The sequence below is a fragment of the Beta vulgaris genome, chromosome 3 (assembly GCF_026745355.1).
Source record: "Beta vulgaris subsp. vulgaris cultivar EL10 chromosome 3, EL10.2, whole genome shotgun sequence".
In the NCBI taxonomy this organism is placed as follows: domain Eukaryota; kingdom Viridiplantae; phylum Streptophyta; class Magnoliopsida; order Caryophyllales; family Amaranthaceae; genus Beta; species Beta vulgaris.
Window position 1 is genome coordinate 49,300,233 of NC_079204.1, and position 17,724 is coordinate 49,317,956.

General features: G+C 35.4%; 1 protein-coding gene across 1 annotated transcript; it reads right to left on the reverse strand.

Moving 5' to 3' along the window:
- Window positions 1-11,807: 11,807 nt before the first annotated feature.
- LOC104889264 (receptor-like protein kinase HERK 1) lies at window positions 11,808-15,412 on the reverse strand. Its single transcript, XM_010674451.4, has one exon. It carries the CDS (start codon window positions 14,652-14,654, stop codon window positions 12,138-12,140), a length of 2,517 nt encoding a protein of 838 aa, XP_010672753.1. The 5' UTR covers window positions 14,655-15,412; the 3' UTR covers window positions 11,808-12,137.
- Window positions 15,413-17,724: the final 2,312 nt, after the last annotated feature.

The following is a 17,724-nucleotide window of genomic DNA, read 5'->3' on the forward strand; positions in this document are numbered from 1 at the left end:
AGGCGGTTAGGTTTCTCAATATTTCCTCTCTTATAATCGAAGGAGATATTTTTGTGGTCATCAATTCTATTAGGAGATGTTGGAAGGTACCGTGAAAATTTTAGAGTTTGATTGTGATTCGATTGAGGACCTGAATAATGTTTTAAAGGTCTTGTTCAACCACTCTTTTAGGGAACCGAATCAAGCGGCGGATTTCATGTCTCATAGGGGTCACGATGCTTCATCTCTATTATATTGGTTTCTTCTTCTAATTTGGTTTTTTCTTCCATCATCCGAAAGGATGATTTAGGCTGGTCCTATATTAGAAACCAGACCTAGTGTTTCTATCCTGAAACAAAAAAATCGCGTTAGGCGCAATTCAATTCACTTTTGAAACTAAGTTCAGTTCAGTACAACTAAGTGTAGTTCAACCAGATAGGTTCAATTCGCTAAAAATAAGTTTAGTTAAGAAAAAATAAATTTAATTCAACAAATATAAGTTTAATTCAATATAATCAAGTTCAATTTGGTAAAAAATTTATTAAAACAAACAAAGCCTTAAACTATTCAATATGCAAGTGGGGGCCAAGATAGTGGTTGCTTTACTTGTATCGCTACTTGCTAGTTTTGTTAATCATGCTAGTGCCTATAGAGGTGGTAAATGGTGAGTACACAATTAGAATGAGTAGTTCAATTTGAGGTTTTGTTGGGTCGAGTTGCAATAAGGTTTTGTCTTATTTTGATTTATTGTCAATTAGTTCAATATGCATATATCTATTTTAATTTTCATACTGAGCCTCTTCAAATTGAATAAATTTAATTTAGAATAATATGCAATTTCGAATACGAACTGGAACTTTTCAACTATTATAATATTCCACTAACTATTTAAGTTCCCTCTCTTTTACTTTTTATCTTTTCTTTTAAGGAGGGAGCCATATTCAAATCAAGACATTTTTGTAAAGTTCACCTAAAGTTGCGAATAGGTTATGTGAATTGGATGTAGTACCGCAAAAAAACATATGGCTCATATTCAAGTATAGTGTTGACTAGAGTATTAATGATAGACTCACCAATGTATCGCATTTATTTTTGGGTCTATTTGACTTTTGTAGTCAAATTTGATCGATTCACTAGCTTGTATAATTGTATTCAATATTTACGATCAAGTCTAATCATATACTCCCATGATAATTAAATACTCCCTCTGTTCTTGAATATAATTCCCATTTCAAATTGGACACAAGAATTAAGAAAACAATAAAAGTGGTGTACTTGCAAATGGAGTTGTTTTTTTTTTTTTTGGAATCTATACTAATGTATCAAAGGAAAATTTGACAAAAGATGGCTCAGTTATTACCCCTTTCTTTTTATAAGTCTCAACTGAATTATTTGTTGTGGATCCCAACTTTAACATCTTGTGATTTTTATTGGGCTCAACAGGTATGCAACCTGTTGTAGGAGGTTGAAAGTCCCGTGATTGTCATATGCTCATAGTGTAATGAAAAATCTCCTCTCTCCATTTTCTCTCCTTTATCTCATCTCACCATGATTGCGGTAGATTATTAACCCAGAAAGCAACTGACAATTGGTACTTCACAAAGTTTAATGACCCAATTTGACAATATAAGCAAAACTTAAGGACTCTTGAACAAGAGCAGTATGGTAGCACTTGTGATTACTCAGCAAAGGAATCTGCTACAATTGTAGCTATACACTTTGGTAAGTCGAACGAGAAGAGCGAAATTTAGATAATGATCAACAAACTAATTCGACAAAGACTCAAATCTAACCTAGAAAATATCACAAACATTCGGCAAAATAGTACTACACATGAAAAGAATTAGAACCCGAAAAGTAAAATTAAAGCCTAAATTCATATGAACCCTAAGCTAATAGATGCGACTCTTACTTGGCTTTTTGATATATTGTTTATGATTCCTGCGGAGAATCGGCTTAGACGATGAAGTTGTGGTAGTTTTCAGGTTGATCTCACCTTCGGCAACAACTTCAATGCAATCAAAGTAAGCATTGGGGAGGCCATCGGTGCGAATGATGGAATGGTCACAGTTGTGGAGGTTGAGATGTGGGCCGGTGAGGGATGAGGTGACGTCGAGGAGAGGGTGGGCGTGAAGGTCAAGGGGATGGCGAGGGGAGGAGGGGTCGCGATAAAGGGTGTGGAGGAGTTCGATGCGGAGTCAACATTTGCGACGGGGACCTTCAGCGGCGGCTTCTTTGGTGGAGGAAAAGGCGAGGGGGTGAAGGTGGAGAAGAGAGAATGAGGGTAAGGCTGGAGGTTGAGGTGGGGTTGCGAGAGAGAGATATGGATGGAGGTTGGGGTGAGGTTGGGAGGAGAGAGATAGATATGATGTGTGAGACTAAGAGAGAAAAAAGTGATGGAGGAGAGTGGAGAGGTTGGCGGGAAGGGCCGAGTAGGCGGCAATAGGGGTGGTTATGCACTTATTTACGGCGAGGCGTTAATGTAGAGGAGGAGGGAGCATGGTGAAGGGATGATGCGTGAGAGAAAAAAGAAAAGGGTCCCACATTTTAAAAAAGTTACCTGTTGAATTGGTTGTAAGTAAATCAGGTCCTATAAAATCACAAGATATTAAACTTGGGACATACAGTGAATAATCCATAGTTGGGACTTATAAAAGAAAATGGTAATAGTTGAGCCCTCTCTTGTCAATTTTTCCTTATATTAAAAGGCGTTCTTAAACAAGAAATTGTGTCACGTAGTGCTATCTCTAATAATGTTTATTTCATGTAAACCACTTACACTAAAAATTAGAAAATGCATGGAATAAGATTCAATTCCATGATTTCAATCTCATATACTGAAGTCTTAATCACTAAATTAAGTGATGTTTGATCATATAATTTCAAAGTCAAATATTGAAAAAATAAAAACTATACGTACTCAATGCATAGCCCAGGTCTAAAAACTAATTATTGTCATCAAAAAAATGGAAAAAAATGGAAAAAATTAAAAATCAAATGGGTGGGCATGTGAAAAGAGATTGAGGGAGCATTAAATGGGAGTGTCAAAATCCATGTGAAAAGGATGAAAGAGAGAGAGAGAGAGAGTAAAGAATGATGTTTTAATATGGAAATAAGGGAAATGGAAATAATATTTTCGGACATCCAAAATATAATACGAGGATTGTATTTTGGGACGGCGGGAGTATATGTTTTGAATCGATCAAGACCTAAAATGATGGGCGTTAGAGATTGCATGTATTCGATATAAAAAAACATAAAAAAGAACATAGAGTAATTGAAACAACTAAACTCATAGAAACAAAAACTTCCACTTGAGATTTCTAAAAGGGAAAAAAAATAGCAAACCAATTAGAGTGGATAAAAATCTGCTACATATTGAAGGATGTAAATATCATAAAATTAGTAACTTAATTAATTCAAATGACAAACCATTGATGATCTCCAACGAACACATGTTTGAAAATGTACCAAATCTACAATATCACATAATATCTCTATTATATAAGGGAAGGGGGAGGAAGATGGTCTCATCCTCTAAAATGTAAAAAACACTAAGATACACTTAATTAATAAATGAAAAAATATTATAAAAAAATAATATGAGAATTCTTTCTTTTTTCTAAATGTCACACTAAACAAGTTAAATATGATATGTGCATCAAATATTTCAATAAAGAAAATATGTTGACCTTTGTTATAAGGGAAGGAGTACATTTTATCCTCCTAAAAGTTTGAAACTCCCTTCCTCTAAATATAGAATAGGGATTATTTAGTTTTGAAAAAAACGAGTCAATTAATCAACAAAGGAACGGAAAGATCAATTCATCAGTAAAGTTGCAAATAAGAATTATAACAATCAATTACATATATATTATATAAGTGAAGGGGGAAGCAAGGTTTGCCCCTATTAAATAACTACAATATCCTTATTTTTTTATTACATCAATTTTTCTTAAAATTTAAAATAATAATGGATAATCAATCAAGCAAAACATTTGCCATTTTATAAAACTAAAATTAGAATAATTAAAAATTTTAGGTTTTGAAAAAAGAAAGACTAAAAAAGTTCATAGGAAAACAAAAGATAACAAATTCATTTAAGAATATCAAAATCTTCCATCAAAAGGAGAAAATGTCGAAATAAAAAAGCAGCAATATACTTCCCCTATATTATAGTTATGTGAATAAATGATTATTTTAATAGGTTTATATAATTTCAATTTATGAAAGTCAATTACATAGAGGATAATAAGGTCATATCAAGACAACATGCTACATTTGAAATTTTAGCTATAATATTAATGATAGATAAATAATAGTTAGAATTGAAAATAGTTCACAACTATATCAAAATTCAAAAGAAGACAAGAAAACCCAAAGATATGATGGTAATCTTTGTTTAAAATAGAGAGCATATATTTGAATCAAATTTGGGATAAAAAAAGTAAAAAGTAGAAAAGAAAGATTCTATTTTTATTTGATTTCTACGGATGAATTAATAAATATAAATATAAATATATTTATGATTATGAACTAATTTGCTAATCAAATTAGATAAACTTGACAAGAGATGTGATTATGCAATATTCTTATGGACACTTATTTAGTACTATGCTTAAAATATTAATTAGAAGTGCATGATTTTCTTAACTACATTGGTACCATTCTATTAAATTATTTTTGCTTATCTGAAATTATCTAAATTATTTTTGCTGAAAATAACTTCTAGTAAGCTGAACAAAATAGAGCATTTATTGAAAAAAAAAAGTCAGCATAAACTACTATAATGAGTTGTCGTTGTATATATTGCATGCATGTAAAACTAGCTAGCTACTCACCATTACGAAATATCACAATGAGAAATTGTCATCGCACACATCGCGTACTCACAAAGCTAGTTTAATCTAAACAATGACAATTTCATTATTTACTTTATGTCCATTAGTACAATAAATCAATCAATGCACAAATATAAATTTTAAGCCTATCAATATACAAACTACATAATAAACAAAATTCAAAATTATAATATATCAGTAATTTTTAATAATTAGTAATTAGTAAAGGAGAAAAGAAAGTGATGTCATTTCTCCATAAATTGTTAACTCAAATTATAATATATCAGTAATTTCAATACTCTTTAATTTAATCTAAGAAACTAATTATGTTTATTCTTTTTGATTTGTTCGAAATCCAGTCACGGAAAAATTAATATTATAATTCACAATCACTCATCAACTTTTTAAGTATGGTAACCGAGCCAGCTTCAGATCTTCAACGTTATATTTGTGCATTAGTATATCAATATTCATCTCATTATTAATGTTTCACATTTTAAGTATAATCAATACTATAACGTGTTGGGTTGTGGCCCAATTCTTTATATGACCCAACTACTAACAATGTCCACAAACTCAATTATCGGTCAACTTTCATATAATCTCATGATTTCTCTAGAACATTGCAAGTTCATGAGATTTCTACATTACTCTAATGATGTCGACAAAAGCAAGATTTATTTGCATTGCATGGAATTTTCTGGAACATCATGCTCTATGAAGCTTTAGCCGACTATGCATGCCGACATACATACCTATAAATATTGGTGTTGTGCATTCTTAGGGTATCTCCAACAAAATACAAGTGCTAGTCTTGAAGCCATACACTTACAATAATATACACATTCAAACCTTCCTATCATATTAACCCTCCTTGTTTATAATCCATCTTGTATAATTAATCCACTATTTTTTGAAATACTCTTTAATTAGTGAGTATATATTATAGCGAGAGTTGTATTTGTACTACTCACCCTTATAAGTTTTGGGTAATTCTTGTACTCTCCTATTTTCATATAGTGGATTTTGGGTACTCGTCGTCCGTGGGTTTTTTTGCCTTTATTTGAGGATTTTCCCACGTTAAATATTATGTGTCCATCTCTTTTAATACTTTTGTTGCCTCATATTTCCAACTCTATTTATTTTGCTCAATCTCTATATCTTTAATTTGCTTCCGCTACGCACTCACAATCCTAACAAGCAAGTGGTATCAGAGCCAAAGGTTGTTTAGAGTATTATTATATTGATGTCTTCGGTAAGAAAGTTCGAGATTGAGAAATTTGATGGCAAGATCGGTTTCAGCATCTGGAAAGTCTAGATAAAGGTCGTTCTCACTCAGAGCGGATTAAAAGGGGCAGTTGATGGCAAGCAGAAAAAGTCATCTACTATGTCCAACGAGCAATGGCAACAGTTGGATGAAAAAGTATTATCTATGATCCAACTATCTCTAACTAAGGAGGTACTACACGAGGTTACTCACGAGGAGACCGTTGCAGGGCTATGGTTGAAGCTGGAGTCCCTCTACATGACTAAAAGTCTCGGTAATAAACTTCGTCTTAAGGAAAGGCTTTACACTATTCGGATGGTTGAAGGTACTTCTATCCAATCTCGTCTTAATAAATTTAATTCAATTATTATTGATCTTGATAATTTGGATGTCAAGATTGAAGATGAGGATAAAGTATTGTTGTTAACTGTCTCCTTACCTCCTTCGTACAAGCACTTCAAGAAAATCATGCTATATGGTACTAATGATACTTTGTCTTTTGAAAATGTTAAATCACATTTACTCTCAAAAGAAAAATTTGACCTTGAAGTGCATTCCAATGATAATGCCGAAGGATTAAATGTAGGAGGGAGATCACACGGAAAAATAAGTACCAAAAAATAATGCCATATCTAATGGGCATAAATCTAATAATTTATGCTACTATTGTAAGATGTATGGGCACGATGTTTCTGATTGCTTAAAATTAAAGAAAAGCTCGAAAGAGAAGAAAATGAGAAAAAGCATCAGAAACTGCACAAGCCGATTTGGGTGAAATAGAATCCAATGATATTCTTCTGGCTACTTCTCCTGAAAGAAGTAGAACTTATTATTAAGTGCTTGATTACTATTGCACCTACCATATTTGTTCTCAAAAGGATCACTTAATCGAGTATAAATCGGTGAAGAACAGATCCGTCTCTATGGCAATGGTTTCCGTTGCAAAGTTCATGGTATTGGCTCAGTTCGGATCAAGACACATGATGGTAAGATCAGGACTCTGTCTAATGTTCAACATGTTCCTGATCTGAAGCAAAACATCATTTCTTTGGGCACTCTAGATTCTAAAGGGTGCAAAATTTCGGCTCAAGGTGGAGTACTTAAAGTCTCTAGAGGTGCTCATCATGAACTTCTGAAGGGTGTCAGACATAGAAATCTCTATATATTACAGGGGTCTTCAATCATGGCTTCTTTCTACACAACCCCGGTTCGGCATTAACATTAGAATGCAACGAGTTCCAACATATCATATTATTCTAAGCCCAATTTACGATTGGGCCAGTGTGACGTATCTACATAAAATTCAGGATTCATACGACGAAGTACATGTAGAACTTGGTCCAAGGTGGAGATTGTTGGGTTGTGGCCCAAATTCTTTATATGGCCCAACTACTAATAATGCCCACAAACTCAATTGTCGATCAAGTTTCATATAATCTCATGATTTCTCTAGAACAGTGCAAGTTCATGAGATTTCTACGTTACTCTAATGATGTCGGCAAAAACAAGATTTATTTGGATGGAATTTTCTGGAATATCATGCTCTATGAAGCTTTAGCCGACTATGCATGTCGACATACAATACCTATAAATATTAGTGTTGTGCATTCTTAGGGTATCTCCAACAAAATACAAGTGCTACTCTTGAAACCATACACTTACAGTAATATACACATTCAATCCTTCCTATCATATTAACCCTCCTTGTTTATAATCCATCTTGTATAATTAATCCACTATTTTTTGAAATACTCTTTAGTGAGTCTATATTATAGTGAGAGTTGTATTTGTACTACTCACCCTTATAAGTTTTGGGTGATTCTTGTACTCTCCTATTTTCATACAGTGGATTTTGGGTACTCGTCGTCCATGGGTTTTTGGCCTCTATTTGAGGATTTTCCCCACGTTAAATATTATGTGTCCATCTCTTTTAATACTTTTCTTGCCGCATATTTTCAACTCTATTTATTTTGCTCAATCTCTATATCTTTAATTTGCTTCCGCTACGCACTCAGAACGCTAACAAGGGGTATCAGAGCCAAAGGTTCTTTAGAGTGTTATTATATTGAAGATGCCTTCGGTAACAAAGTTCGAGATTGAGAAATTCGATGGCAAGATCAGTTTCAGCATCTGAAAAGTCTAGATAAAGGTCGTTCTCACTCAGAGCGGATTAAAAAGGGCACTTGATGGCAAGCAGAATGAATAAGCCATCTACTATGTCCGACGAGCAATGGCAAGAGTTGGATGAAAAAGCATTATCTATGACCCAACTATGTCTAAATAAGGAGGTACTATGCGAGGTTATTCACGAGGAGACCGCTGCATGGTTATGGCTGAAACACGAGTCCATCAACATGACTAAAAGTCTCGCTAAGAAACTTCGTCTTAAGAAAAGGCTTTACACTATTAGGATGGTCAAAGGTACTTCTATCCAATCTCATCTTGATGAATTTAATTCAATTATTATTGATCACTTGTGGAAAAAAGCCCATCTGATGTGGTCAAACCGGGGTTATTGATGCGATTTTGGTCCGCATCAGGTGGGCGCGCAACAGTTATGAGAAATAATCTGATGCAGTCCAAAATCGCTTCAGATTCGTTAGATATTGATGTGGTTTTGCACGAGACTGCATAAGAAAGTACATGAAGGGTTTGAAAAAAAAGAGCGACAATCAATAAAAACCGCGTATCAACATCAATAGCACAAAACAACCAAAACCTTGAGACGAATTTATAGGACTAATTAATCAATAAAAAAGGCGAATTTACAAGAATTAAACATTAACAAAATAAATTAAAGTTCGAAAAAACCAGATCTGCAAACTAAATTAAAGAACAAATATTATACAAACAAAAAATAAATTAGATTATACAAATTAAAAACGAATTTCGACGATGTCTTCGATGATGCAAACAAAAACCAGATATGAAGGACGACAGATGATGTCTGGTGAAGATGGCGTCTTTGATTCGACGATGAAAGACGATGGATTCGATGATGAACGACGAGAAGGCACGAACAAATCTGAAGGTGTGTTGCTGCGGTGTTTGAGGGTGTCGTGGGTTTGAGAGGAAGGAAAGAGAGGAGAGATTAGGGTTGAGTGTTGAGTGAGGAGAGAGAGAGGAAGGAGTGCCATGGTTTGAGAGAGAGGAGGGAGTGTCATGGTTTGAGTGAGGAGAGGAGAGGGGAAAGAGAGGGATTAGGGTTTGAGAGGGCGGGAAATGGGCTGGGGTTGTGGGCGTTATAAGGGAAAGAAATGGGCAGCAGAGTAATGGGCCAACACATCTCTGGTTTTTTTTAAAAAAATGAAAAATCTGATGCGGTTCTAAGAACCGCATTAGATTTCAACAAAACCGCATCAATTTTTTAATCTGATGCGGTCTACAAGAGAACGGCATCAGATTTTTCTCCCAACTTTTCTTCTCATTTTTTTATTTGATTTTCTAATGCGATTTTATAAAAACCGCATCTGTTACTAAGTGACAGGTAAGATTTTTTCCATTAGTGGATCTTGAAAATTTGGATGTCAAAATTGAAGATGAGGATAAAGTCGTGCTGTTAATTTTCTCCCTACCTCCTTCACACAAGCACTTCAAGGAAATCGTATTATATGGTAATAATGATACTTTGTCTTTTGAAAATGTTAAATCACATTTACTCTCAAAAGAAAAATTTGACCTTGAAGTGCATTCCAATGATAATGCCGAAGGATTAAATGTAGGAGGGAGATCATACGGAAAAATAAGTACCAAAAATAGGGTCATATCTAATGGGCATAAATCTAATAATTTATGAAAATATTGTAAGATACATGGGCACGGTGTTTCTGATTGCTTAAAATTAAAGAAAAAGCTCGAAATAGAAGAAAATGAGAAAAAATCATCATAAACTGCACAAGCCGATTCTGGTGAAATAAAACCGGATGATGTTCTTCTGGCTACTTCTCCTTAAACAAGTAGAACTTCTAATTGGATGCTTGATTCCAATTGCACCTACCATTTGAGAATTTTCCCCACGTTAAATATTGTGTCTTCATCTCTTTTAATACTTTTCTTGCCACATATTTACAACTCTATTTATTTTGCTCAATCTCTACATCTTTAATTTGCTTCCGCTACGCACTCACAACCCTAACATAACGTATAATAAAATAATAAGTTTTCAAATTAACACACGCATGGCGTGCACATAATGCTAATACTGATATAACCATCCTGAAGCGAATGCAACCCAATCCATACACCATATACCCGAACTTAAACGAACCTTTCCCGAACCCAATCTTGAATTCCAATAATTGAGCATTATTCATACCTATTTTTTTAGGTGCTTATTCGCATTACTCAATACTTCCTCCATTCCTTTATATTTGTCCCATTTTTCATTTTTTTTGTCTCAAAAGATTGATTTTAGTCTTCTTAAGAGTTAAGATAACATAGCCTTGGGGAGAAAATTAGTCTACCTACAGCTTGTAGAGAGTGGGATGTGAAGGACTTTATTGCTTGGAATAAGGCTGTGGTGATTAAGCATTTGTAGGCAATTGCTATGAAACAGGATAGTCTATGGATCAAACAGAACAATGTCTTAGTGCTGTGGGCCGTGGGGCATAATACAGTAATTAAAATGTGCCAATATGGGATGAGGAGGTTCAAGGGCCGCAGATAACATGGAAGGTTTGGATTGAAAATGAGTTTTATCGTACACCATGCATGCAAATAGAGGTGGCGATGTAGTCTATTTCCAATCCGATTACAACTCGATTCTAAGAAAAAAATTCAATCTATATTCAAAGAATGTATATTAGGATCTAAATCCTAGAAAGATGGAGTTTACGTAAGATCCGAATAATCGTACACTTATTAACCGGTAGATTTAACATATACATACGTACAATAGGATAATTATGTTTGCATTATGAAAAAAGTTTAGATTTAGTATTATTGTTAAACTACATTTATGAACCGATCCTAAGACCTACTGCATCTGTATTTAGTTGCACCATTTATTTTTTCACATTTGTCGAAATACTTCTTTGAACGTCAATATCTCTTATTGGGTGTAAGTAAAAATTATAAAATTTGATATTTGGAATCCTCGCATTGAGATGAATCTAACAAGACCCCACTTGACTATGTTTTTTTTTATATAATTTTGACAAAGTTGGTTGATGAATAGTGCCACAAAAGTAAATGGTGCAACTAAAAAAAGCAAATGGAGTATAACATAGTCCAAATGGAACTCTCTAACCTAATCTAAGGAAAATTTATTCGATACAATAATCCGTCAAATAGAAGTGTATTGAATATGTAATTTTAAAAGTATGATCCGATCAGGCCCATTTTTATCCCTATATTGAATTTTTAACCAATTTTGAGTTCATAAATCTAGAATTATTCTTATACCGAGACAAAATTAAATATTCAAATTTGTCCAGAATGGCAATTGCCCTAATACAGTTGTTTACACTGAGCTAGTGTGATATACAAGAAGTCAAGAACAGTATAATGAGCTTCCAGTTGTTATTAGCAATTTAGCACTAACTATTTCATCCTGGGGATTCGTTGTAGCATTTATTACTCCATATGTTTAGCACCAGTTTCATCCCTGAAATAAGGAGCTTACTGCATATGAATTTGGCATTATTGATGTTATAGTAATACTAAAATAGTAAATCACGAAACACACCAGAAGGGAGCAAACTCATTGAAGATGCACGGTATCCAACAACAATGCACATTTATCATTACATTTTGCTACAAAGGATACAATTTGAGTATGAAAATCTATAATGACATTGACAAATTCACTGATATTGTTATTTTAAGCACCAAGGAAAAAGATTATTACACGGATGATGAAAAAATACAAATTGGGAACATTTTTTTTACTGCCATAAAAAATGAAAGCTAAAAATATGGTAATAAATGTTATATCACAGGTTTCAGAACTCATATAGAACAGTTGTTCATGCTTCTAAGTTCTAACAATAACCTTTTGTACAAAATGGCAATTATTTTGTTCCAAACAATCCCTTAGAGAGCTTGATTAATCAACGACCCTCGGTGTGAACTATTTGTGAGAAAACCTTACTTATTGAAACACCCGAATGATCCTCATCACCCTGTGTTCCAGAAGTAACACTGATATCATTCTCACTAAAATTGTGTACTTGAGGAGAAAGAGTGCCAATCACATTGGTGCTGTTATCTTCAGAGTCATCTAGAATAACTGCTTCTTGAAGTTGAAGAGTGTATTCCAAGTTCCATAACACGTCGCCAATTGTAGGCCTATCAACACCGTAATCAGCCAAACACTTCTCAGCTGTTTCTCCGAACTTTCTGAGAGACTCGGGTTTTATCTTTCCTGCAAGACTGGGATCTACAACGTGATCCAATTGCCCTTTCTTATGCCATTTCATCACCCATTCAGCTAAATTCACCATCTCCCTAGGAAGTGTTGGGTCTATAACCGGCCTTGCACAAAGTACTTCAAACAAGACCACCCCAAATGAGTACACATCTGACTTTTCAGTAAGTTGTTGCCTCCTGAAGTATTCGGGATCAAGATATCCAAAACTACCCTTGACAGCTGTACTAACATGGGTCTGATCGATCTCAGGTCCTGTCTTTGAAAGCCCAAAATCAGCGACTTTAGCCATGAGGTTTTCGTCAAGCAAGATGTTAGCAGATTTTACATCACGATGGATTACAGCTTTTGCATAGCCGGTATGAAGGTAATGGAGCCCTCTAGCAGCCCCAATGCATATCTCGAGCCTCTGCTTCCAACTCAAGCTAGGATTTCCTGAGCCATAGAGATGACTCTTAACAGTCCCATTTTCCATATACTCGTAAATCAAAATCATCTCGTTCTTTTCATCACAATACCCAATTAATGAAACCAAGTGCCGATGGCGGAACTGTGAGAGCATTTCAATTTCAGTTCTGAACTCTGCAAGACCTTGTTGGGAACGAGGATTACCTCTCTTGACAGCAACTTTTGTACCATCACCTAAGACTCCTTTGTACACTTTCCCGAAGCCACCAATTCCAATAACTAAACTCTCATCAAAACTGTTTGTGGCTTCTTGAACTGCTGCAAAAGGAATCCGATAACTAAAGTTGAAATCAACACTTGTAGCAGTAGCATTGGAGTATTTGCTCCCCATTGAGTGGGAAGTCCCTCCAGTAAGGGACAGAGGAATCCAGGATTTTGAAGGACTTGGATGTGCAAGTTTACTTCTTCTTTTACAGCAGAAGATGAAAAGGATAGCCATTAATACGACAACACAAACACCTCCAACGGTGACACCCGCTATCAGCCCTACCCCAACTTTTGAGCTCTTTTCTGAAGGAAAGTTGACCTGAACATTCCCACTGAGGCTGGCCATAGAATTATTGAGCTTCATGATCTCCAGACCATTCAAGATTGCATCCGGGTACACATTAGTTATAGTTGACGGGCCAATGGCTATTCGAAGCTTGTTGGTAGTTACCAACGGTGTAATAGCATCAACAAAAACCGGGGTGGCTAAAGCACCCGTCACAGAACTAAGGTCGGTATCATGAGAAACAATCCAGGGGCCAATATAAACATTAAAATACAACTCGTTCAAGGCTTTACTCACTATATCACAAAGGTGAAAGCGCACAAGATACTGAAATCCCCTCTCCACCTTAAACTCCCACGTGACATTGAAATTAGACGTGGGGTCATTGATTGAGTTCATCTCTTTGGCTGTGCCGTAAACATTAACTGGAGCACTATACCTTGTTGCATGGCCTGGGGCATACCTGACCCCTCCAGCATGATTTACGACAACAGCAGAAGCATTATTCAACAAGAAAACATCATCAGTAACCCAGGTTCTCCAGAGCGTATCGTTATTGTAGCTGATAAATGGTCCTCCCATATTTACCCTCACAACTGTCTCGAGTGCTTGTGTCACTAGGCCGCTATAGCTCTCTGTTGGATTGACTAAGTTGGCATCATCTACGATGAGTGAATCTGGGACGGAAACAACTTCCATTGCATTTAGGAAAGCAAATGAGTTTTCTGATGGGATGAAGGTGATAACAAGGGTTTTCGATGTCACATTCACCGAGTATTCTTTCATCAAAGGAGAACTCCCTGGATTATAATCACTGAGGAGCATAAATTGTTGAGCTGAAACACTAAAGCTAGCTGTGCTCAAATGGTAAGTTCCATGATCAAACGGGAAAAAATAAAGGCGAATGAAGTGTCTTCCCGTCTGTGAGATGGGTAATGTGTACTTCGATTTTCCAGCAAAAATTCTGGCAGTTTGATAAACTGGCAAATTGGATGAGGAATTGATAGAATTAGCAGTAGTATTCCTCAAAATATTTTGTGGAGTGGAAAGAAATTTGGAGGTGTAGTGATCAGCAACGAAATCACGAACACCAACCGTGGTATTCCGAGGGGATCCACAATCTATGAGGTAATTAGTTGCAGCAGCATTACCCTTCTCTAGAAAGGAAGCTACAAACACCATAAACAACACCCACATGACCATTTTGAGTTCACCCTTTACCATCAGAGACAATTTCATTACTAAACAGAGTTTTGGATCTTAACCAAGGTTAAAAACCAATAGGTTCTCAAGTAGGATGACTGAAGACAAACAGATCAAATACCCATCCAGTAGATTCAATCAAAAAAAACACACAATAACACAGTTTGATATTGAACAAATTGAAGAAAAAACCTGGATGGGTATGCAAGACATGAACAAAAGCAGAGAAATTGAGCTCATAAACTCACAAAAAGTTCAGGGTTCTGAATAATACAATACCCAATTCAGCAAAAACCCACAAAGATTCAACGAAAAACCCAGCAAAATAGATGGGTAAATTCAAAGGGAAGCTGAGAAATTAGACATTTAACAATAATGTAACATTGAAAAGAGATCAAATTGAAGGGTTTATGATGTTCTAACATTTCGATACAGAAACTGAAAGAAACAGCAGAAGTAAAGAAGAAAAATAAATCAAATACCCAGAATTAGAAAAGAAACTACATAAAGATGTAAACTTTACACCTTACTTGATCAAATTGAAGAACTGGATAGCAAGATGCTGAAGTTTTTTCTGCTCCAAAAAAAAACAAAAATGTTGGAAATCTAGGAAAAACGTCGTTATAGTAGTTGCTGTTTAAGAGTAATGTAGCAGAATAAAAAGAGGGAATGATTGACAACTATCCCCCAGAAAGTGACATAAAATAAAACAAAAAGTTTAACAGTATTTATCAAAAAAGACAAGAAAAATTAAGAAATAGAGGGTAATGGATTATGGATTGAAAGAAATATTTCTAAGTACAGATCAAGACAAAGTTAAATAATGAGGGGTAAAAGATAAAGAAAGAGGAAGAAGTCAAGGGTTTAACCGTCCAAACTCCAAACTTAAGTCGCCGTCAGTTGAAACGGTGGAGTAACCGTCGGGTTTTCCAATGACTTGAGGTTTTTGGTAGTTTTGAATTCAAGTTAGTGGTCTTTATTGGTCAATTAGTGATACTCCTACAAGTTTAGGTGAAATTTGAGATTTGAGAGGGTGAGAGAAACTTTTTTAAAACAAATCTATGATTAGTTAAATGGAGGTGGAATTTACCTTGTCGAATGCGAGAATATGAAAAGATAATAATATCTTTCTAATATTTAAGTGTTTCGAGAGATTATTATGTGATGTAAGACTGCAATGTTATTTGTATTATTAATTGATATTAAGTTGCAATGTTTGAGGATCCATAGATGTTATTGACAATCAAAATTATGATCTCCCTGGTTTCAGCGTTGGCGGCCAATTTTGGTGATTTTACTCTTTTCGTGCTAGGATTTATGCTCTTATGCGAGGTTTGGACCTATCTTTATAATCTTCAAATAAGCAAGCTATCTAGTTGTACAACTTGATAATATGGCTTGTTTTCAAGCGATAGAAAGTAAAGATCCAAGTAGCGATGACTGAGTGTGTCCAATTACCTTCATGAAAAAGGAGCACTAGGAAGTACATATTTCACACGTCTATCATAAAGGTAATCAGGCCGCGTACTGGCTTGTCAACCACAGGGTGGCTCAACCTGGAGAATGCTCTTTTAGCTCTTAGTTGTATTATAGATTAGGATATTAGGGGTGTGGCTTTGCCTCGTCTGATTTCTCCGTAGTTTACTTTGGTTATTAGTTTGTTGGTAGTTTAGTTACTTTTCTTTTGTTTATTTCTTCTCTTATTTGGGTTTGCCTCCCTTCTTATGTATCAAAAAAAAAATAAGAATCACCTCTCTCCCTCCCCACACAAAATGAATAACCCAAAAATATCGATTTTTTTGGAGAATGGAATCTCATTATTTTTCTTTATAATCGATGGAAAGGTATTAGAGGAGATGTGTCGTAAGTCCCACCACAATATGGGAAGGACAATAGAAAAGAAGCTAGGTTAATCAAGTCGTTACTAGGGATGGCAGTGGGTAATGGACCCTACCCGGATTCGTGGATCCAGATCCGTTTTATCGGATCTGGATCCTCAAAATTTGGACCCGACGGATCCGGGTAGGATCTGGATCCTCGTGTTTGAAAACGGATATGGACCGGGTAATAAAAAAATACTCGGATTCGGATCCGTTTACCCTTTTTTTTAAGTTAAAATAAAAATATTAAATAAAAATATAAAACTAAACCCTAAATTTACTAGAGCCGTTTCATTCTCACTCAGTCATTTCTCACGCTGCTGCTGCAGTCACGTCTCACGCACTCACACTTAATCTCACGTCTCACGCACTCACACTTAATCTCACGTCTCACGCACTCACACTTAATCTCACGTTGACACCTCACTCCGGCACCGGACTACCACGCCGGAAGTCAGTCGGACGACGAGCAGCCGGACTACCGCGCCACAACAGTCAAACCTCCGCGCCAGAGCAGCGAGCTTCGCCAGGTAGCGCCGTAAGCCCTCGTTTCTGTCTGATTTTCGCTGGAACCCTAGCTTCCTCGACAGCGCACATCACAGTCGATGTTAGGGCTTGTTGCGAGTTCGTTTTTATGCTGTCATTCGCCCCTTTCTTACTTCGTGAGTCTCGTTTGCTGTTATTCCCCCCCCCCCCTTTTTAATCTCTCTACTTTGATTTGAAATTTTGTTGTCTTTATTGATGGGTGGTAATTTGATAAATGGTAATTACATGTGTAAACATAGAGAAAGATAGGCTGTGATGCTCGAATTTAATGGTTTATATGCTGAATTTGATGGTTTATATGCTGAATTCTTACTTCGTGGTAATTTGATGGTAATTACACGTGTCTTAGGTTGTTTGGGAGATGACATCTTTTTTGAAAATGTAGCTTGTAGGCTGAATTTTGTTCAAGTTTACATGCTGAATTTTTGCTTGTTTATATATTTGTATATAATTTTTTACTAATATTTTTATTTAGTTGGTTATTGTGTTGTTTTTTTTCTATGCTTTAGGATATTGATGATGTTAGTAGTGATGAAGAATAGCCCTCTTGAAGTCTTGGATTCTTGGTAGATGGACCAAGTGAAGAATGAAAGATGTAAAATTGCAAAGTGTATCTTGTCAGCACCTCTTCTTTAAATGTGAGTTCAGTAGTCGCATTTGTAAGGGGATTATGAATTGGC

Coding starts and splice junctions, on each gene's coding strand:
- LOC104889264 (XM_010674451.4), bottom strand. CDS start 14,654: ATGAAATTGTCTCTGATGGTAAAGGGTGAACTCAAAATGGTCATGTGG.